A 23,141-nucleotide genomic window follows, 5' to 3' on the forward strand; every position below is an offset into this window, starting at 1 on the left:
GAGGGAGTGAGGCAAACGCTTATTCCTATGAGTTTCAACCCTAAGCGCATCGAAACATATACCCACGGAGAATATCTTCAAAATAGAAAAAATAAAAAGTTGAATACGGCAACTTGGTTGGTGTTTAATCCCCTGGTTGTAGGTACGGCAACTTCAGAGAAGTAAGGTTGCAAATTGCAATCATCAATCAGGTTCTTGTGAAGGAAAGCATGGAGCCATTGGCGGACACAATGAGAAGCAAGTCAAAGCAAGCGTTGCTTCTGTGGGTCGATGGCGTAAGAGAAGCTTGCTGTTTACACCGTGTCATCATCTACTCTCTCAGGTTCCCTTTTCCAATTAATTACTCAAATCTCTTTTTACCCGTTTTATCTGAATTTTGATTTTGGGTTTCTTATTTGAAGGTCAAAGCAGCTTGCTATCCGTACGGGTCAGTGTTTTCTGTTGAATGGATTCATCTTCTTAGGAAGGTTCTATCTCTATCTATTTCTCTGTGTGTGTATGTAATGCAGTCATCCACTTGTTTTTGGGTTGGGCAAGCTGTTTTTAGTTGAATCATAGGTTTCTAGTGGTCGAAGTGACCACAATTCAGATCTCTGCGGAGACAAATTTTTTTTGGTGATTTCTTTCCAATTGCGGCCTAGGCCTTGTTGGGCAGAGAGTAGGTACTCTGTGGAATAGTCAAGATGAGCATAACTTCCCCGGACACCAGCACTATTTTAAAAAGAAGAGATAGGTTTCGAGCTACATTCTGCACAATGAGAAGATTTTATGGAAGACTAAAGAGCTAAGTACTAACTATTAAGTATGAACCTTAAAAGACGGCCAGTCCTAGCTTGGATAAAAGAGGAGGGTTGCTAATATATTGATGTACAGTGTAAAAGGTGTCTGATGTATGTGTTTTTATTAAGTTGTAGTGGACCTAAATAGTGTGAGTAGGTACAGGCTATTTATATAGCCGGCTCAAACTAATTTGGGGTTGAAGTGTAGTTAGTTGATTGACTGAAGTACGACATTGGTCTACATGCTAATACTAAACAAAATGCTTTTAAGATTTTCATCTTAGAAAAGTTGAGTGTTTGCAACGTACAATTGGTATGGGGAGAAATTAAAAGGTCTCGATGATTCTATGTAGTGGTAACATTATACTAGGTTTAAATACACTTATGTAACCTAGAATATTCGAAAATATTTTAAACACTGCATAATGACAGGTAAACACTTTCTCAAACACTTAATAGTTCAGTGGACTTATATTTAAGAATTATAAATGTGCAGTTATAAAATTGTTACATGGAAGGAAGTTGGTCCTGTAAAGCAGGGATATTTGGTTTACAAAGTGTTAGTTATTAGATCTTCAACTAAATACCAAATGAGCCTTGCATTGATGTTGTTTTAAAGCTCAATTGTTAAAGAAAAAAAGAAGCATGGAAGAAATGCGCACAGGAGGTTCAAACCTGTCATCTCTCTTAAGTAAGAAAAGAAAAACAGCCTTACCGCTGGACTAGGAATATCACTTGTCGTGTCACTCATTATTGCATATTTGTTCTTCACATATACTTTATATATGTACATTTATGAAATTTTTCGACAAAGTGGGGAACCGCTTAGGTCAATGTGCATTGCTTCTGACATTTTGAATATGCTCTGGTATGAGGATGAATGGCATCTTTTTGTTTTGCATCATCTTATAGTTCTTATGCTGCTCTAAAATGTTCAATTTGGGATGCACAATTTAGTATTAGCCATGTGATATATGATATAGTTTCTTTTTGCAGTATCTTTGTTCTGAAATCAGTTATCATCCCTGCATTGGAATGGATATTACCTGGTCATTGCCCACAAATCAATTCTCCAGAGTCATGTTCATTTAGCAGTATTTTGGAGTTCTATCGATTCTTACGTGGTGGGCTTGTACAACTTTTTAATGTGAGTATATACCCTTCTTAGTGGGGCCTAATGGTGATCTCGACATTAACCATGTGATCAACATGCATTCTTTTTTCATAGATCATTTTTTCCTGTTGAAATGGAGTAGTCAACTTTTGTAGAGACGCTAATTGAGTTTAACAGAAACTTAACCAATCCCAAATCTGTATTTTGTACCTAGGGGAAAAAGCATTTGTTTCATCATGTTTCTACTGATATCTGTGCTATACAGGTGTGGAGTGAGTTAGATTAGATTAAAGAGGCATCCTTTATGTACTAAATTTCAGTACGGAATTAAGATGCACACGATTTGAGTGCAAGAAAGAAACTTAAGGTGTAATTTTTCAGGAAAATCTGAGCATTTTAATTGCAGTATATAAGTGATAACCAGTCCTCGAAAGGCTTGAAGCAGCTGCTGAAGTGTAAATGTTGGAAATAGGTTTTGTAGTGGGAAACATGATCTTTTTTTTTTGTTTTATATTTCTTTTTAATCGGATTGTGGCTTCATAATATATTTGGGATAAAACATGCTCCAGTGGGAGCTACTTTGATTAGATTATTAGTAGTTTTTATTGTTCTTGATCTTTATTTATTGCCTTTTTTGCTACCTATTTTATGCACAAACAGTGTTTTTAATGTTCCGTCTATTATAAGCTGGTGTTTGCCTAATTTGTCTGTATCATTGTTATCCTTGCAGCTTTTCTGGTTCTACCCATTGTACGTATTCAGCCTTATTCTCAGCAGTATCTGGTAATAGCTTCCCTTACCTTTTCAAAAAAATAAAATAAACTAATTAATTAAAGAAGATTTTTTTTTTTTTAAAGATATCTAGTGATAGCTTCCCATTTTGGATCATTACTACAACAACAACAGCCCAGTGTATTCCTACAAGCCATTTTGGATCATTGTACCAAAATTATTTTATTTGAATTATTCAGATATACTCTGTTATGCTGTGATTTATCTTAGGCTTAATTAGCCAACAAGGTCTCTAAAGTTGCACTTATGATCGTCTTGGCATTTTGGAATGGTTATAGGAGTTTCAATCAATCAATCAATTGGTCCTCAAGTTGAAATACTGGGGGTCAGTTTTATGAATCCTTTGTATCCATTCTATTCTATTCAAATCCAATTTATTTCAATAATAAATAATTTTGTGTTTTGAGGCAATTAGGGATTCTCTAAAAGTAGCAGTTCTTTAAATCTCGCACTTCTGGCTACATGAAAATACAAGTATCTAACCCAGCATAAAAGGACTCTTGATGAATACCGAACCTAATGTAAGTATAATAATAACTAAATTTTGATTCTAACTAGTTGGTATGCCTATATGAATTCTTTGCTTCCAGTGTGTTCTATCTTTTGCTAAGGTCACATTGATTTGTAGAGCTTGTAGGTTTCTTGAGGCACTTCGCTCCTATGATTTTAAGTCTACCTTATCCCTTTTTATTATCATCAATCTTCACACTATCACACCTTTTAGTCCCATGATGTTGAGTAACAAACCCATAGTAGAACTGTGAACTTGCAAATGGAGAAACAAATGGTTGTTATCTCTTCCTTCTCTTTGCAAAGACTACATTATTTCATAATTGGAATTCCCCTCTCTGTAGAATATCCTTTTGTGAGCAAAAGAAAATCACTAAGATTCATGATTGAGCACATATATGTATAACTATGCGATCACCATTGTGGTAAGCATACATCAACATCTATATTTATAATGCATATATTCTCACTTAGGACATCCAGATGCTTGATAAAATGATGGTTTTCTTGATGTCCTATGCTTGAAATGATTTTTTCCTCTGGTATTGTAATTCAGGTACAATGACATCGCTAAACATGGGTTTTTCGCTTTGGAGAATTATGGGGCTCGTGATACTAAGTTATCTGATCAAAAGGAGTCCCAAACTTTGCAAAGCACAGTTCATAGGGAAAAATCAACTGATCTTGAAGGGTATGGTTCTACTTTTCGCTGGTTAATGTACACTGGAGCAATATTTTCCCACTTCAGATAATATCTTCCATGTAGAGCTATGTGCCTGCTATTCACCAGTTGTGACTTCTATTTTATTTTTATATTTCATGCAGGTTTATGATCAGTATAGCGGAGCAACTTTATTCAGTCCTCTTACTGACTTTCTTCTTCGCGGAGGTTAACTACTTTTATACATATCTTTGGTTCTCCCTTTTTTAAAATCATGTCTTCAAGAATACAATTGGATACTGCAGGTTTATTTTACTGGACTTATCCCTTACACCGGGAAAGCTCTAAATTTTATGCTTCTGTCATGGATGTATGCATACTATTGTTTTGAGTAAGTGCTGCTTTTTATCTCAATATTGCTAGTTACAGTTCATTCGAATGTTCATAAAAATTGCCTAACTTTCCAGGTATAAGTGGAATCTTTCTGGACTAAGTTTAGACAAGAGGCTGGACTTCTTCGAATCAAACTGGGCATTTTTTGCTGGTTTCGGTACTACATTTCCTTCAATCGATTCCACTCTTTTCAATGGTTTGTTTTATCAGTCATGTACAAAGATATGACAGTTGTCTTAAAAACCTCATGAGCACTCTTAGTTTTGACTAATTTCGACATTGTTTTCCTCATTAATATCTCGAACCAAATTGCTTGTATACCAGCAATACAAAATTCACCCATTGGTGCCCTTGAATGACTTGTTGGAAGCTTCTGTTCATATCATTAATAAACATTTGAAACAGAAGTTCTCCTCAGTCGAATCGACAATGTGAAAGGTCACGCAGTCACATTCTTGTTTAGAGTTTTTTTAATCCTCTAGATCGTGTGAGACCTTTTTACACCAAGTACTGTTTATCATTTGAGCATTTACTTTTAAGTGTCATGGATCATCTTTCTTGCAAAAGTTAATCTGCCATTCGACTTTCCAGGAAATCCCTGTGTCTTGGCAATATTTTTGTTCTCTCCGCTTGTGAGCTATGGGGTTATGGCTATACTGTTTCCACTGGTAAATACAAAGTTCCAATCTCTGTGTTACTTATCTATTTCTTTTGTTTATAACAAGGTTTATGTGATGATGGCAAACTGTTATTTCGCTTTTTTTTGCTGTTTCTGTGTCTGCTTACGACTTTTTACCTTTTCTGCATGAATCTTATCGCATCAGGTCACAGTAGGGATTCATGAGCACAAAATCCTTGTGTGCTTTGACTTTGACTGGGAAGGAAATATAAAATGAGAATACATAAGTGCATTAAGATCATGTTCATTTTTTAAGCTGTTGTATCCCAGCAAGCTAGATTAGGATAAATGCTCGAAATGTTTGTTGCATTCTTTCATGACACTTCATTCCCTCTTGCCAAGTGATACTGGAGAGAATTTCTCCAAAATATGTTTAACATGCAGCCGGCTATAATTCATGTCATGATTCTAACTCGCCTCAAATTATCTTGCGTATGAACTTTCTAGAGCAAATTCTCTGTTCATGGTTTCATGTTTGTGTGATGCATAACTTAAGCTAATATCAGATATGATGGTTATGCTTGTTCCCTCTCGCGTTGTCACTGTGCTTGAATATTTCTCTGGCCATTCGTATGAACTATAGAAATAGAATGATATAATACTTTAGCTGTTGCTTATTTCATGCTAACTTTTATGTCCTGTAGTTTGTTTTAACTGCAACAGGCTCAGAAGCTGACAAAATTGTTGCCTTGCCTAGAAGAAAGTGGAGAGGTGCTGGATTGGGAAGGGTACCAATATTTTTCATTGCCGATTACATGTCGTAAGCTTTCTGGGCTTTCCCTTTTGGATGTTTTTATAATTTTTTATAGTTTTGGTGCTTAGCTAGTTAGCTTTATATTTGTAACAAAATATATGCTCTTGGATATCATTATTGAATTTGGGTATTTTCTTATCATCGTCATTGTTAGAAGGTGTTTCATGAGGAGCCATAATCTTCTCTACTTCTCATATATGGGCCATTCTTGATTTGCTTCTTTCTGTCTTCTGTGCTTCAGTGAAGAAGTAAGTGAAAATTGCTGAGAAATGAGAAGAAAATAAAAAAAGCTTAGAGTAAATGGAAAACGGATGTTCTAGGAAGAGCATGAGGGATTTACTCTTCTTATTATTTCCACTTTAAGAATATTTTTTGGCTTCTCTTTGATCTTCATTTCATTATGTTCTAATTTGCATTTTCTTACCATTGTGCCCAATGCTTACATTTTTACTCATCACTTCCTCAATTGTATTTTCAATATATACTCCATCCTACTTTCAGTATCATACTTCGAGTAGGCACAAGTTCTAAGAGTACATTTAAAATATAATGTACTTGTCAATAGGGATATACCGAAAGTACTAAGTACTCTATAATGTTACTATGCCTAAAACTTGTGTCACTTTTCCTACATTTTTGTAATTATATTTTAGTCTTCTACAATTGTAATGTTTTTCACAGAACATTTTATTTTATTTTAAAGCATTAAAGTAGAATCTTCTTGATGCTTCCATTCTGTCCCCTGATTGGTAAAGCACCTAATTCTACTCCGCTTCTTAAAGCAATGCCACTCAATATAGAAAATCTCTCTAGATTAACTAAAGTAATCAGAGGAATATAATAATTTTCTTTTAGAATCTGCAACAACATATTTTTATGACCCAAATTGGAAGAGATCAACCATGAAAGCAATTGCTTCTCAAAAATGAGAGAAGAAAATACCAAGTAGTAGGATGAGACAATGGTTATTAGTGTTTGACTTTGACCAGATGATTAATTCTTCAGAGATGGAAAATAAGTAAGTCAAATGGTTTTGCATCAGAATGTCCCCCCTGTAAAAGAATGTACATAAACAACAATTAACTTACTTATTTTCCATCTCTGAAGAATTAATCTGAAAGTGAATATTAGGACCTTCTTCCTCATGGGATTTGAGTAACAAACTGTACATACAAGCAAGAGAGCAAAAACTAGACATAGTTTTGATGACCAGTGACCTCTCTTGTTGTTGGATAATTTTACAACTTCGGTTTCACAAAATTGTTCCTTGAACTGTGTTCTTTGGGAGCTCTACTAGCCCTGCCATGGTTGGAAAAGCATAAATTTGCTGAAAATGACTTGGTGAAGGGCATTCTTGAATTGGGTTTTACCTCCACCAGAGATCTTGGCTTGCTTCTACCTCACTTTCTAGTTCAATTAAGAAAATAAGTGAGAACAATCATTTCCAACAGTTTCCTAGGGACCTAGTCTGAATTTCCTTTTCTGAAGAAGTTCTTGGGCTCCCGTTGATGCAAGTAGAGAATCATGATTGATTTCTATTGTGTTTTCGTCTATATAGTTTTTTTGTTTATATAGTTATTCTTGATAGCGTTACCTTATCTAGGTGGATTTCCTATGGTTTTTCTTCTTGCCCCTTTAGCTGAAGCCACTCTTGAACCTTATGAAGACATAGCTTCTCTCTAGCCTTCCAGAATACTTGCTTGAAGTCCTTATACCCTAATTCTTGAGTACCTGACCCCTTGGTACCACTGAAAATCATCATAGCACTCTGAATAAACCTTTGGGGGTTACTATGATATCTTAAACCTATCCAAAATTCCTCCCCTGTATTGATTCTCCCCTTAATCAAATTATCGGTTATCTTTTTATTACTTACCCCTCAAAATACAATACTCCCCTAACACTATAGTGACAGAACATGGCTTATATTGCATAAGCTTTTTCATGCCAACTTTTTCTAGCTACTCTGCTTTCAGCCTGAGTCATGCAGTTTGCCTATTTACGCGTTAGTGCTAATTTTTTTTGCTCGTCTTCTTTTGCAGGATGCGAGTCTTGAAACTCTTTTCGCTGAAATCACGTCCCCAAATGAAAGAGAACAAGGCTCTATGAAATAGAATTAACATGTTTGACATATTGCAACGCTGTCTAACCATGCATAACCTGTATTTTATTTATGAATTTGCATTGGTATGGGTCAAACAATGTTCCCAACTCATCCACGATCACAATACGAACATGTGCTTGTAATTTATCATTCTTTAGTTAAGAGAGGAACAAATAGATCCAAATGTGCTGCTATCACGAATGGAAGATAGCAACTTGGATGATTTTTTCTGCATCTTATGTACATAGTAATTGGCATGGTCATTCATTCATATGGACAAATACGTATATATGTTCAAAGTTATTCAAAATTTCACTTACGAGAGTAATGTTTCTTTTATTTGGTCACAACTGATTAGCTTATGTCGTAAGGACTATAATTATTTGTTAAAGTTGCTCCTTTGTATTCCTATGTTAAGAAATTTGATACCTAATACTTTTGACAACTATTTTCTGGCTGTTGAAACTATTTATTTGTTAAAAAGTGGATAGCTTTTAGCTAATAGGAAGTTACTCCTGTCAAACAAAGTGGGAAATGCAAGGTCCTGGTGTAGCCGCAGGGGTGCACTACTTCTAAATGGATCAAATCTGGACCAGAAATTATACAGAAAAAGTTTATAATCATGACTCATGAGAACAAGAATCGTTAGATTATCTAAATTCCTTCTATCCGTAACAATGTTTCTCTCACATAGTAGGCTATTCCAGTTATATACTTGGAATAGCCTACTATGTGAGAGAAACATTGTTACGGATAGAAGGAATTTAGATAATCAAGCTTTGTTCTATCATTTTTCTAATAGGTAGTAGGGGCACTCGTACTTTGGCTCAAACTACGGTAATTTTTAAAATGTAAAAAGCACACCATTTATAATAGTGGAATACAGTATTACAAAAAGAATCTGAACAAATAATGAACATTTACACTTGATCATCTTGTTTAGATACAACAAGATAGTAGTAAAGTTTGAAACACAAAAAAGTACAAATTATGTGCTAGTTGTTTTTTTTACGTAATTAGTAACATCAGGTTTTGATCCGATGGCAGAGATTATCAACTGTAGCCTTGTTATTTACCGGATCAGGCTGAAACTCCGAAGTTCTAGATCAGTCGATGGAGTCATGAGTTCCGAGGAGCAAGTGGTAGCTCCGGTCAGAGGCGGAGTCAGGATTTGAAGCTTATGTGTTCGGGATTCTAATCATTTTTAAGTTATTGAGTTTTAAATTAATAATTTGTATACAGAGTTTGAACCAAAGCTACTGGGTTTGACCGAACCCGTAACTCGCTCTCTAACTCCACCCCTGGCTCCAGTTAGCGGTGTCGGAGAGACACCAGAAACTATGATTGTGAGGCCTCTGTTTCTTCATGGCTTGGAGGATTAAACCTTCCATGGACTTGCTGGCTGTGGCTTTTCTTTTTGGTTGATTTTTGGGTGTTTAGCTCTTTAGTTTTGATGTAAAATGGCAATGGCTGACATTGATTTATAGTGGAGAAAGGCTGCCCTGATACACGACGAAATTTCATATATGGTTGAATAGTGCAAAAAGGCTAATCTAACACATTAGTCTTTAATGAAAAGTCCTAAAACAATATTACTTACCTAATTCGGTTTAAGCCATAAAAATAGAGAAACTCATGGCAAGGAGCACATCATTTTTTAGTGCACCAATACATACCCGAATTTATATGACTAGAGAATAAAGGGAACAAAGCAAAAGCATTACAGGAAAAAGTCGTAACGACCCGATCGGTCAATTTGAGCTTTCCCATTTGTCGGTTTGAGACATTGAGTAGCTTCATATGATGCATTATGGCTTGCATAAATGGTTGATTCTGATGTTTGAGAGGTCCGAGATTGATTTGGTAGAGTAATTCTCAATGTGAAAACTTTAAGTTGGAAGAGTTGACGAAGGTTTAACTTCTGGGTAAACGACTTCGGAATCGATATTTGGTGGTTTCTATGGGTTCGTGTGGTTTCTATGGATGTTTCTAGAAGGTTTTGGCTCTATTTGTTGAAAGTTGGCAACTTGAAGAATTGGAGAGTTCATAGATTTGATCGGAAGTTGACTTCTGTGTTATCAGATTCCTATAGTGGTTTTAAGACCTTGTATATGTTCATTTAGTTGATTGGAACTTGTGCAAAGTTTGATTGTGATCCGGAATATCTCAGTGTGATTCTGACGAGTTCGACGAAGTTGGAATGGTTGAAAGTTAAGAGAATATTTTTGATCTTCGATTCTTCGTTTTGATTTATTTGCGATTTTTTGAGCCATTGGATAAGTTTGGATATTGTATTTGAACTTGTAGTATGATTGGACGGGGTCTCGAGTGTATTTTGGGGTGGTTTTGGATCAGTTCTATATGTTTTGGAGCAGCTAAGTTGCTGGTGTTTTGCAGTGCTTCGCGATCGCGGATATAGGCCCGCGATCGCGTAGAAGGATCTTGGCCAGCTGAGTATTTGTGATACGCGTTTGCAGTCAGGGGGTCGCATTCGCGTATTATGTTTCGAAGCTAGAGCTATGTGCTTCGCGTTCGCATGGTAAATTTTGTGTTTGCAAATTGTTGGAAGTATGTTCTCCACATTTTCATGGTCATGCTCGCGTTTGTATTGAGTCGGAGCAAGTTGGGCTCGCATTGGCCTTTGTATTTGTGGATGGGAGCTTGTGTTTGCGTAAGGTTGGTTGGTTGGCTTTCGCGATCGCGGGCCTATGCCGTGATTACGGGATTTTTACCCATTCTTTCATTTTTGAGCCTTAAACTTGGAGAAGGGCGATTTTTCATGGAGATTTTCATTCAAGCTAAGAGGGTAAGTAATTTCTACCTATTTATGATTATATATCAAGAATCTATATGGATTTCTACATCTAAAATATAAAAATTTGCAAGTAAATTTAGATTTTTTATCTACACTTTAAGAAAGTATTTTGGAGATTTGAGTACCGATTTGGACTCGATTTTAGATACTAATTATATATTTGGACTCGACAGGTTATGGGTCATCAGATTTCGGGCACGCGGGCCTGGATTGACTTATGTTGAGTTTTTGAAAAATTCATCAAAGATCAAATCTTTATGGATTGGGATCGCTTCCTATAACAATGTTTGACTCCCTTGGTCGATGTTTGGCTTGGATCTACGTGATTGGAGGGTTAGAACGAGGTTTTGACGTGATTTGAGGTTGAAGCTAGCCGGGGAAGAGGTAAGTCTCTCGGCTAACCTTGTTAAGAAGGAAACCACTTAGGATTGACTTGATTACTACGTGTTTAAGATATTGCTGGTGGTGTATATGCTGTGTAGCAAGAGTATATGCACGCACCAAGTTTATATCATGTCCAGACTGGAATTGAGATACTTTATGCCTTGTTTTGATCATGTGCTCATCTTTATTTATGATTTGTTTGACTTATATATCTACGTTCGATCTCTTATTCATGCTAGAGATCATGCTTAAATTTATGATTATTTGTGAAGGCATGAGAGCTTATATCCGCAGTTATATAGAAATTCCATGAGCACATATCAACATGATTAGTATTAATACCCTGTGAATCTTTTATCTATAATTCTTGGACATATGTACATGTATTATGTTTGGATACTTGATTTGGACTGAGATCATGGAATGAGAGGTAAGGTCGTGCGAATGAAATACAATTATAGCACACATAACATGATGAGCAAATATTTGATTATAAGTACGCTATCAAACTTCTTTTTGCGTTTGAATAAGGATCCGTCCCTCTAGAGTCAGGTGATAACCCATGTTAGTTTGGGCCCTATGAGCGTGGTCGATACATGGATTGTGTATCTAGTTTCAGTGATACATTGATTGTATATCGGGTTCAGTGATACATGGATTATGTATCAGAGTACATGGATCGTGTGTCGGTTACGGTGAGTAATAGAGTTTGAGCATACAAAGACATCCCTGCTTCATTTAGCAATACTTATTTGAAACCGTTGCATGTCACTTATTGAGAGCCTCGACTCCGTTGATTGAAGCATGCCATCTTTAAATGTCGTATCTGAGTAGCGTTATGATTATCTATTGAATTGGAAAAGCATGCTTTATACCTTTCGACTGTTTTATATCTTTAACATTTGTTGTTCATGAGATTATTTATTGTTTAAGTTGTGGGATCTTTGTTATTTATATCCGTGTAGTAAGTATCTTGATGCCTATAGTCTTGCCACCGCTTCTTCGAGGTTAAACTTGATACTTATTGTGTACCGATTATGGTATAATCATGCTACGCTTCTGCACATCTTTTTGTGCGGATCCTCAGGTGGGTACTAACAAAGCCTTTTGTTGAGCCTAGGCGTTAGCTCAAAGACTTAGGGAAAATTGCACTCATGGATTCATTTTGCAATACCCGAGCCCCTGCCTTTTATTATTTCCTGTCTATTTTTGTTACCCAGACAATTTCGATCATGTATTGAGACTTATTCTTCTTTAGTAGTTGCTCTTGTACTTATGCCACCTAGTCCTTGGGGGTTGTACTGTTTTGGTCCTGTTTGGACCATGCTATGATTGTATAAGATATTACACTGTTTCGATATTATTCCTATCTTTATTTACGATATAACTCTATTAATTAAAGATTTATGGTCTATATTTTATTGATCGTGAGTTGGCTTGCTTAGCAAGTATTGCTAAGTACCATCATGATCTAAGGTAGGATTTTGGATCGTGAGAAGTTGGTATTAGAGACAGGTTGTGTAGGCCCCACGAGTTACGAGCAGGTCTAGTAGAGTCTTGTTGATTTATTTGGAGACGTTTGTACCTATCTCCAAGAGGTTGCAGGATGTATGTCACGCCCCCAATTTTCCTCCGTAGGATGTCGTGATGGCACCTAGTCTCCACGACTAGGTAAGCCTAACAAATAGTAATAATTTGACAGAAATAATTATCAAAATGCTAAAACAAAGTTGGATAACGGATAAAACCTCCCGATACAAAATATAATTTTAACAATACATACCCCAAAAATCGGTGGAATTGAGTCTTAAGCTCTACAGAGTATAACTAGAGTAACTACTCTGCGGACACCGAACATGCATACCTTGAAATCTCCAATAAAAGCAGCTAGCAGGTAATCTCTAACGACCGGCACGAGCAGACGTACCTGGATCTGCACAAAAATGTGCAAAAGCGTAGTATGAGTATACCACAACGGTACCTAAAGTATCAAGCCTAACCTCAGTAGAGTAGTGACGAGACCAGGTCAAGACACCTATTAGGATATAAATAAGCAGTATAGAAATGTAATAAGGATAAAAGCAAGGTATAACCGATACGAAACAAGATAATAACCTGAACAAATACCAAGTGATCATATACGGATAACAACTGCTAAAAATAAATAAGAATGAAACAACAAGAAATGTTTTCACTAAAACTCTTTGCAACATGAAATAAATAGCAAGAATCACAACGAGGTACTGCCTCATGTATAATGAAATCACAACCGAGGTACCGCCTCGCATTATCAAGAATCACAGCCGAGGTACCGCCTCGTATTCACATTTCTCAATTTCAATCATAACCTTTCCTTATACCGTCGCGTGAGCCTTACATTTGAACTAGGTTTTGAAAATAGTTTTTTCGAAATAGCTACACACACTTTAGCCCACCTAATGACGCCGCGTGGCTTCACGTAATTCCTCTACAAGCAACACACACATAAGTCCCACCTTATACCGCCGCATGCTCGTCAATATCATATCACAACAATAATTCACACCACAAAGTGCCCATATATCAGAACTTGCCAACAACAACAATATCAATATTTTCATAACAATAGCACATGGCTCCACCATAACGTATACAAGAATATCAATAACAACAATGAGTGTAAAATGCTCAATACGATATATGTTCAATAATGGGAACAAAAAAAAGATAACATTTAACAATGAGTTTCAAATAATGCGAATCAACAAGGAAATGGATAACATGAACAATTACGTCAAGTGGATAGCACGAAGGATAACTTCAAATAATGATAACTAACAATGAAGAGATAGCATGTAACAATAAAAGAGGCAACAAGTTCAACTAAAGCATGGGAGCAATTTAGCAAGTAGGATGTAGAACAAGTAGTAAATAAGTCAATTAAGGCATGTAAGGATAGACTAACACAATTAAGGATAGACTGACTATGATAATTTAGAACATGATATGGTATTTCAATTAAAGCATGAAAATAGTCTAAGTAGCCTAAACCGGTCACATACCATGTACAACCCGTGAACCCACTTGCCACCTTGAGTACACGGCTTTCACAGAGCACTAAAAGACGCAATCAATACCAAATCCTAAGGGGTAATTCCCCCCCACGAAGTTAGGCAAGATACTTACCTCGACTAGGCTAACTCAACCCTCGGAAATCGCTTTCATCTTAAAACGCGCCTCCATACGGCTCAAATTTACACAAAATTAACTCAATATTATCAACCAAGCGGAGAGAAAACAATTACAATAAGTAAAGCTTTGATCTTCACACTTTTTCCAAAACATCAATAAAAGTCAACTAGGGGCCCGACCGGTCAAAAACCGGGTCCAATAGTAGATACCGTCTACCCATGACCCCACGAGTTCATATATATGATCAGTTTCACAATTCGAGTCCAAATCGACTCTCAAAACAGAATTTCTTATTTTCAAAAACTCGATAAAGTTTCACAAATTTTCACAAATTTTCACTTTGATTCACATGATTTTGACGTTAGAATCCAAGATATGTTGATGGCATATGATTATAAATAGATTAGAATCACTTACCCAAGGTTTGTAGGTAAAAATCCCCTCTCCATCCCTTTAACAAGTTGCAGGCGTCGGATTTGCGACACATGGTTCGAATTTGCGAACCCTCGCAATTGCGGACTAGGGCTCGCATTTGCGAACCCTGACAACCTCATGAAGCCTCGCATTTATGAGTAAAGGCTTCGCAATTGCGAAGCTGGGAGTTTGGGAAATGCAACCAAATGTTCGCAATTGCGAACCAAGCAAGAATCCCACTGGCTTCGCAAATGCGAAGGGAAAGTTGCTTTTGCGACAACTATCCCTCCTCTGCCACCTTCGCAAATGCGACCCTAGTGTTCGCATTTGCGACACTAGAGCATCAGACACCATATTTTTCTATTTGAATCCAAACCATTCCGGAACATGTCTGAAACTCATCCGAGTCCTTGGGGCTCCAAACCAAACATCCACTCAAGTCTAAAAACATCATACGAACTCGCTCGCATGATCAAAACTCAAAAATAACATCTAAAGCTACGAATTGAACTCTAAAATGCATGAAATTCAATGGAATTTTCTAGAACTTCTAGAATAACAACTAAACGTCTGAATCCTATCAAATCAACTCCAAACGACACCAAATTTTTCAGACAAGTTCTAAATATTATAACGGACTTATTGTCCCAAAATTAAATTTCGAGCTCAATAGCTAAAAGTCAACCTACAGTCAAAATTTTCAACTTTAAATTGTTAAAATTTGGCAAATCCACATAAATCATCTTACGGACTTCCAAAATCAATTCCACGCATACGCCCAAATACGAAATCATGATACGAAGCTATTAGAGTCATAAAAATACAATTCCAGGGTCATTTTCACAAAAGTCAAAGTTTGGTCAACATTTTTAAATTTTAAACTTCTAAGTCAATAATCAAGGGTCCAAATCAACTCGAAAGCTTTCCAGAACGAAACTAATCGGCCCCGCAAGTCATAATATCATAAACATACATGTGTGAAGCATAAAAAGGGGTAACATGGCACAATTACACAAACGGCCCACCGAGTCGTTACATTCTCCCCCTCTTAAAACAAACGTTCATCCTCGAATGTGCATAAGGGCATACCTAAAGTAATGAATAGATGAGGATAATGACTCTGCATGTCGTGCTCAGTATCCCATGTAGCATCCTCAATCGGATGACCCCTCAACTGAACCTTCACTGAAGCAATGCTCTTCGATCTTAACTTCCGAACTTGTCGGTCCAAGATAGCCACATACTCTTCGATATAAGTCAAATCCTCGTCCAATTGGATTGTACTGAAGTCTAGAACATGAGACGGATCATCATAATACTTCCGGAGCATAGAAATATGGAACACCGGATGAACCATAGATAATCTAGGTGGCAATGCGAGCTTGTAGGCCACCTCCCCAATCATCTCAAGGATCTCAAAATGTCTGACATACCTAGAGCTTAACTTGCCCTTCTTCCCGAACCTCATCACACCTTTCATGGGTGAAACCGGGAGCAAGACTCACTCTCCAACCGTGAATGCAACATAGCGAACCTTACGATCCGCATAGCTCTTCTGTCTAGATTGGGCTATACGAAGCCTATCTTGGATCATCTTGAACTTCTCCAAGGCATCTCGAACCAAATTTGTGCCTAATAACTTAGCCTCTCCCGGCTCAAACCAACCAACTGGAGAATGACACTGTATCCCATATAGGGCTTCATAAGGAGCCATCTGAATACTCGATTGGTAGCTGTTGTTGTAGGAAAGCTCCGCAAGTGGCAAGAACTGATCCCAAGCATCCCCTGAAATCCATAACGCGGGCACGAAACATATCCTCCAATATCTGAATAGTGCGCTCGGACTGTCCGTCCGTCTGGGGGTGAAATGCTGTACTCAACTCAACCTATGTGCCTAGCTTATGCTGTATATCTCTCCAGAAGTGCGATGTGAATTGCGTACCCTGGTCAGAGATGATGGATACCGGCATACCATAAAGTCGGACAATATCGCGGATAGAGATCCCATACCGTGTCAAATTTATTTTGAGTCCGTGGAAGCCCAACAACAAAATCCATGGTGACACACTCCCATTTCAACTCGAGAATCTCAAGTCTCTGAAGCAAACTGCCCAACTTCTCACACTTCACCTGCTGACAAATTAGGCACCGAGCTACATGTTTCACTATGTCTTTATTCATTCTCCTCCACCAGTAGTACTGCCTCAATTCCTAATACATCTTAGCGACACCCGGATAAATGGAGTACCGTGAACTGTGGGCCTCCTGAAGAATCAATTCACGTAAACCATCTAAAACCCGAGGTTTAATGGTGCCGAGGTAGGCTAATGTGTTTGAGGATTGTAGAACAGTACAAACTTTTTGGGTTGAAGAGCATTGGGGAGTTGAAGAAAAATTGTTGCAGAATATGACATTTCTGTGGTCCATTATGCGATCGTAGAACTGATATGCGGACCGCAAATCCGCCACAGAATGAATAAGAGAAATGGGACAATTCTGGAGGTTGTTTTGCGGTCAATTATGCGATCGCATAATCGTTTCACGGGCCGCACATCCGTCACAGAACCAACATGAAGATTTCTGGAGGGAGATTCTGCGGTCCATTCTGCGTCTGCATAATTGATATGCGGGCCACAGACCTAGCCGCACACTGGATTAGACTAGCCTGGTTTTTGGGACCATTTATGCGGTCAATTTTGCAGGCCGCAAACCTGATCTGCGATGCACTCTGCAACCGCAAAGTTGAGTTCAGAGGGTCCATTTTCCTATTTTTATAACCCGATGCCATTTTGAGGGATTATATGATATTTTAGAGAGATAAGAGAGTTATTCTAGAGAGAGAAAGGGGAGGATTCAAGGATTTCACTACTAAACTCTAATCAACCCTTGGAATTTCATCAATAGAAACTTGCTAGGGTTTTCAAAAGGTAAGAATTTCTTCCCCCAATTCTCCAATTTTGGATTTGGGTTGGTTATGGGTGATGGGAGTAGACCTATCACATTCATGAGCTAATAGGGATTGTGGGGAAGTTGTTGGACAATCTTGGGTGGTTTTGTTGTTGAATTGGTTGAGGAAAGGTTGGGTTGTCATTGTAGCAGCTCTTGCCATACGAATTCCTCTAATCATTCTTGTAATTTTCCCCTCTTTTATAGATTGGCATCGTTAGGAGTGTCAGGATGTTATTGTTATACCACATAAAGCTCTTTCGAGGTATGAAGGCTAAACTCTTCTTCTAGTATCAGAATTCTGGTATTCTTCTAAAACTCCATCGTATGTAGTTCAAACTTGAAATACTATTGAGGTGGGATATTCAAGCTAGTAAATTGATTCCCCAATTGCATAACGTGTCAGTACCCTTGTGTGTTAATTATTCTCTATTTTCATTTAATTATGTTATACCCATTTTGGGAAGAAAGTTTTGTACGGAATCAATGTGATCAAATTCTTATATCTCATATGATGAAATCTTATGAACTTATATTTGTTAAGGCCAAATGTGCCAAAGGGCTTGATTTGAAAAGAAATCTTTTGTACAAACTATTATCATTTTGAGAATCCAAATTGTGGTATTGTGATTACACCTCCACCCGCATACATTGGGGTGAGGCGGCATGGCCGCTTTCTATAGAGATTGTGTCATTATGATTACACCTCCACCCGCACACATTGGGGTAAAACGACAGGGTCGCTTTGTGTATATATTGTGGCATTGTGATTACACCTCCACCCGCACACATTGGGGTGAGGCGGCAGGGCCGCTTTGTGTAGATATTATAGCATTGTGATAACACCTCTACCCGCATATATTGGGGTGAAGCGGCATGGCCGCTTTGTGTAGAGATTGTGGTATTGTGGTAGAGGTTGTTATAGAGGATCCCCAACTTGAAATTCATAAATGTTATTGAAAGCTTTAAATGAATTTGTTGTGGTTTTAATGGCTATTTAAACTCTTTTATTGTTTCCATGATGTCATGTACTAACGTCCCTTTTGCCGGGGGCGCTGCATCTTTAATGGATGCAGGTGGTTCCACAACATGCGTCTTTGATAAGTGATAGCAATGCACCCTCTTCCCAGCTAACTTGGTGAGGCCTACTTCATCTCGAGGTTGTATATTTTTTGTTCCTCGTGTATTATAGTCTGAGATATAGTCGGGGCCTTGTTGCCGTCACTATCATAGTACTCTTTTATATCTATTAGAGGCTCCGTAGACATATTGTGGGTTGTATGTTGGTGTCGGAAAGTCAAACTTGTAAAGTTATATTTGTATCATATGTTTCCACTTCTAAACTATGAATGTATAATGTAATATTTTGGGAGATCTTGAATGAAGTTCTAACGGTAATGAAATTTAGATTGTTCATGTAACCTTCTCGTTGTGTAAGTAATGAAATATATCTTCTCTTTATTCATGGGTGAGTTTGGGTAGGAGGCATTGTACAGGCTTGCTTGGCCGGGTTATCTCGGTTGAGTGCTAGTCGCGCTCCTCGAGGTCGGAGCGTGTTAAGCTTGGTATGAGAGCCTAAGGATTTAAAGCCTCCTAATATTTCTCGAAGCCGTGTCTAGTAGAGTCCTTCTTATCAGTGTGTTGTCAACCACATCTATAATTAGGAGGCTACTTGGGCATTTAGGAATAATACCCTTCTTTGATGTTCTAGATCGTGCGATAGGGCTAATTGTAAGGTTGTTCCTCCTCTAACTCATGCATTGCTCTAACTTTCAGTATATGGTGCCTAGGTAGAAAGCAAAAACTGGCCAATGAGCCAATGCCACCCTAGTAGTGGCGGTTGATTATATACTTGATGATGCAGGTGAGCACCCGAGGGGTGAGGATATACCCCCAGCTACTACACCGCCTGATTCTACCACTCCTGCTCCGACTGCCCCAACCCCTACTCCTACCGAGGGAGTAACTATTCCACCTCTAGCCCCAGCTTCTGGTCCCAGTGTTTCTGATGGGGACCTTAGGGGAGCCATACATATGTTGGCTCAGATAGTGACTTCACAAGCCCAGAGATCGAATTTTGCACATGCTTCTTTCAGCCGGCAAGGGGATTCTGCTTGTTCCAGGGTGAACAGGTTTCTTCAGCTGGATCCTCCAGTGTTCACAACTACTGATCCTGAGGAGGACCCCCAAGACTTTATTGATGAGATGCACACGACCCTCCGAGTGATGCGTGTTATTGATACGGAGGGAGTGGAGTTGGTCTCCTACCACCTAAAAGGGGTGGCCTATTCATGGTTTGAGATGTGGGAGGACTCCCGTGATGAGGGGAGCCCTCCGGCGAGGTGAAGTGAGTTTGTCGACGCCTTCATTGACCATTTATTGCCTGCCAAGACTAAGGTAGTCCATGCCGCTGAGTTTGAGAGCCTGAAGCAGGGTAGCATGAGTGTGTGGGAGTACCATATGAGGTTCGCGTGCCTGTCCAAGTATGATATTCACATGTTTCCCACTATGGAGGCTAAAGTGCGTCGGTTTGTGCAGGGCCTCATCCCATTAATTTTTGATGAGGACGCTACAACTGCCTTGAATTCTAATATGAACTATGGGAAGATGGTGACGTTTGCTCAAGCCATAGAGACCCACAAATTGAAGAATAAAATGGAGCGAGAGGGTAGCAATAAGGCCCTATCTGCGGGCAACTTTGGTGGTTCTTCTGGTAGGGGTGATAGGTCGGCATTTAGGAAAGGGTCATCAGGGCCATCCCAGTCCTTTGCTTAGTCTTCAGTCAGTGCACTGCCATTAGGGCCTAGTCAGCAACAATGGAGCCGTTTTAGGCCCAGTTAGGGCAACAGGGGATCCTACCAGCAAGGTTGGCCTGGAGGGAGATTTCAGCAATAACGGAGGCCCCCATGCCCTAGGTGTGGGAAGATGCATTTTGGGGCCTGCTTCATGGACCGGCCCATATGCTATGAGTGCGGTGTCATGGGTCATATTCAGAGGGATTATTGTTTGTCCCGCCAGAGTGTGGGCAGGGGTACGGAACAACAAGCCAGTTCTGTAACTACTACATCTGCAACACCTCCCCCAGCTCGAGGCACTCCAGCAGCCGTAGGGCGTGGTACAACTAGGGGTGGTACCTAGAGCTCGGGAGGGCCCAACAGGTTTTATGCTATGAGGAGGCGTCAAAATTCAATGGCTTCTCCATATGTTGTCACATATATATTGATTTTCCAATCTCATGATGTATATGCCCTTATTGATCCCGATTCCACTTTGTCATATGTCACTCCTTATGTTGCTACGGAATTTGGGATAGAACCAGAAGAGCTTCATGAGCCATTCTCTGTATCTACTCATGTTGGTGAGTCTATTGTGACCGCGCGATTTTATGGGGATTGTGCTTTCACGATGCGTGGTCGGGATACCATGGCTGATCTCATTGAGTTGAGGATTGTTGATTTTGATGTAATAATGAGGATGGACTGGCTTCATTCATGTTTTGCCAAGCTTGATTGCCGAAATAGAACCGTTAGGTTTGGATTTCCAAATGAGCCAGTTATCGAATGGAAGGGAGATAATGTGGTGCCGAAGGGTAGGTTTATTTCTTACCTTAAGGCCACAGAGATGATCAACAAGGGGTGTATTTACCATTTGGTCCGGTTACGGACACCGATGCTGAGGCACCTACACTTGAGTCTGTACCAGTTATGAATGAATTTTCGGAGGTCTTTTCGGATGAGCTCCCTGGAATCCCACCAGATAGGGAGATTGATTTTGGGATTGATGTGATGCCAGGAATATAGCCTATATCTATTCCACCATATAGAATGACACCGACAAAGTTGAAGGAGCTAAATGATCAATTGAAGGATTTGTTAGAGAAGGATTTCATCTGTCTGAGTGTGTCACCTTGGGGCGCACCGGTCCTCTTTGTAAGGAAGAAGGATGGGTCAATGAAAATGTGTATTGACTATCGGCAACTCAACAAGGTCACAATACAAAATAAGTACCCACTACCAAGGATAGATGACTTGTTCGATCAGTTGCAATGTGCTAAGTACTTCTCCAAAATTGATTTAAGATCCGGGTATCACCAATTGAAGATTAGGGAGCAGGATATTCTGAAAATAGCTTTTAGGACCCGGTATAGGCATTTTGAATTTCTGGTGATGTCTTTTAGGCTAACAAATGCCCCAGCAGCCTTCATGGATCTTATGAATCGAGTTTTTAAGCCTTTTCTTGGCTGCTTTGTGTTAGTGTTCATTGACGATATTCTTGTATATTCATGAAGTCGAGAGGACCATGTTGATCATCTCAGGGCAGTTATGCAGACTCTATATCAGCACAAGTTGTATGTGAAGTTTTCGAAGTGTGAATTTTGGCTTGAATCTATCACATTCTTGGGTCATGTCGTCTCCAGAGAAGGGATTAAGGTTGATCCGCAGAAGATTGCAACTGTGAAGAATTGGTCGAAGCCTACAACACTAATAGAGATTCACAGCTTCTTGGGCTTAGCTGGGTATTACAAAAAGTTTGTGGAGGGGTTCTCTACTCTTGCCTCCCCGTTGACTAAATTGGCGCAGAAGGCAGTTAAGTTTCCAATGGTCAGATGCTTTTGAAAAGAGCTTCCAAGAGTTGAAATCAAGATTGACTACGGCACCGGTGCTGACCTTACCGGAGGGTACAAATGGGTTTGTAGTATATTGTGATGCTTCAAGAATCAGACTACGGTGTATATTGATGCAACATGGCAAGGTGATCGCTTATGCTTCTAGGCAACTCAAGAATCATGAGAAGAACTATCCAACACATGACTTAGAGCTCGCGGCGGTGGTTTTTGTATTAAAGATTTGGCGTCATTATTTGTATGGGGTCCATGTGGATATATTCCCGGACCATAAGAGCATTCAATATATTTTCAAATAGAAGGAATTGAATCTGAGGCAGAGAATATGGCTTGAGTTACTCAAGGGCTACGACATCGATATTCTATATCATCCGGGGAAGGCTAATGTTGTGGCAGATGCTCTTAGCCGGAAATCTATGTGTAGTTTGGCTCACTTGGAGGCATGTCAAAGGCCGTTGGCCAAGGAGGTTCATCGGTTGGCTAGTTTGGGGGTTCGTCTTGCGGACTCTTATGAATGAGGGGTGGTTGTGAAGAATAGGGGTGAATAATCGCTTGTTGTGGAAGTCAAGGAGAAGCAATACGACAATCCATTATTGGTACAGTTGAAGGAGGGGATTCACAAACATAAGACCATGATTTTTTCTCTTGGCATGGATGATGGTACACTAAGGTACCAAGGGCGATTATGTGTTCCTAATGTAGATGGTCTTCGGGAAAGAATTATGACCGAGGTTCACACTTCCAGGTATTTCGTGCACCTAGGATTTACAAAGATGTACCATGATCTTAATGAAGTCTACTGGTGGAATATATGATGAGGAATATAGCGGACTTTGTGGCAAGATACCCAAATTGTCAACAAGTAAAGACCGAACATCAAAGGCCTGATAGCTTGGCACAAAACATAGAAATTCCCATGTGGAAATGGGAGATGATCAATATGGACTTTGTGGTAGGACTACCTCGCACTCCTCGCAAGTTTGACTCGATTTGGGTGATTG

At 38.9% G+C, this 23,141-nt stretch overlaps 1 protein-coding gene across 2 annotated transcripts; it reads left to right on the plus strand.

Annotated features, from left to right (window-relative positions):
* On the plus strand, positions 1-8,108 carry LOC107797371 (protein EI24 homolog). 2 transcript variants are annotated; one of them, XM_016620253.2, is made up of 11 exons: positions 1-322; positions 402-467; positions 1,776-1,926; positions 2,624-2,676; positions 3,752-3,886; positions 4,021-4,084; positions 4,162-4,247; positions 4,324-4,406; positions 4,841-4,917; positions 5,573-5,688; positions 7,725-8,108. In XM_016620253.2, the coding sequence occupies exons 1-11, from the start codon at positions 210-212 to the stop codon at positions 7,789-7,791; spliced, it is 1,011 nt and encodes a 336-aa protein (XP_016475739.2). In that variant the 5' UTR covers positions 1-209; the 3' UTR covers positions 7,792-8,108. The 2 variants fall into 2 exon arrangements, with proteins under 2 accessions (XP_016475739.2, XP_016475740.2); XM_016620254.2 differs by having other exon boundaries at positions 3-322; positions 5,592-5,688.
* The last annotated feature ends 15,033 nt before the right edge of the window (positions 8,109-23,141 follow it).

Source organism: Nicotiana tabacum, chromosome 2, assembly GCF_000715075.1.
Source record: "Nicotiana tabacum cultivar K326 chromosome 2, ASM71507v2, whole genome shotgun sequence".
Lineage (NCBI taxonomy): Eukaryota > Viridiplantae > Streptophyta > Magnoliopsida > Solanales > Solanaceae > Nicotiana > Nicotiana tabacum.

Bases quoted from the DNA above. Each gene is read 5' to 3' on its own strand.
- LOC107797371 (XM_016620253.2), top strand. From the start codon at position 210: ATGGAGCCATTGGCGGACACAATGAGAAGCAAGTCAAAGCAAGCGTTG. The intron at 2,677-3,751 runs GTAATAGCTTCC...ATTGTAATTCAG, and splicing joins CTTATTCTCAGCAGTATCTG to GTACAATGACATCGCTAAAC. The intron at 4,918-5,572 runs GTAAATACAAAG...TATGTCCTGTAG, and splicing joins TGGCTATACTGTTTCCACTG to TTTGTTTTAACTGCAACAGG.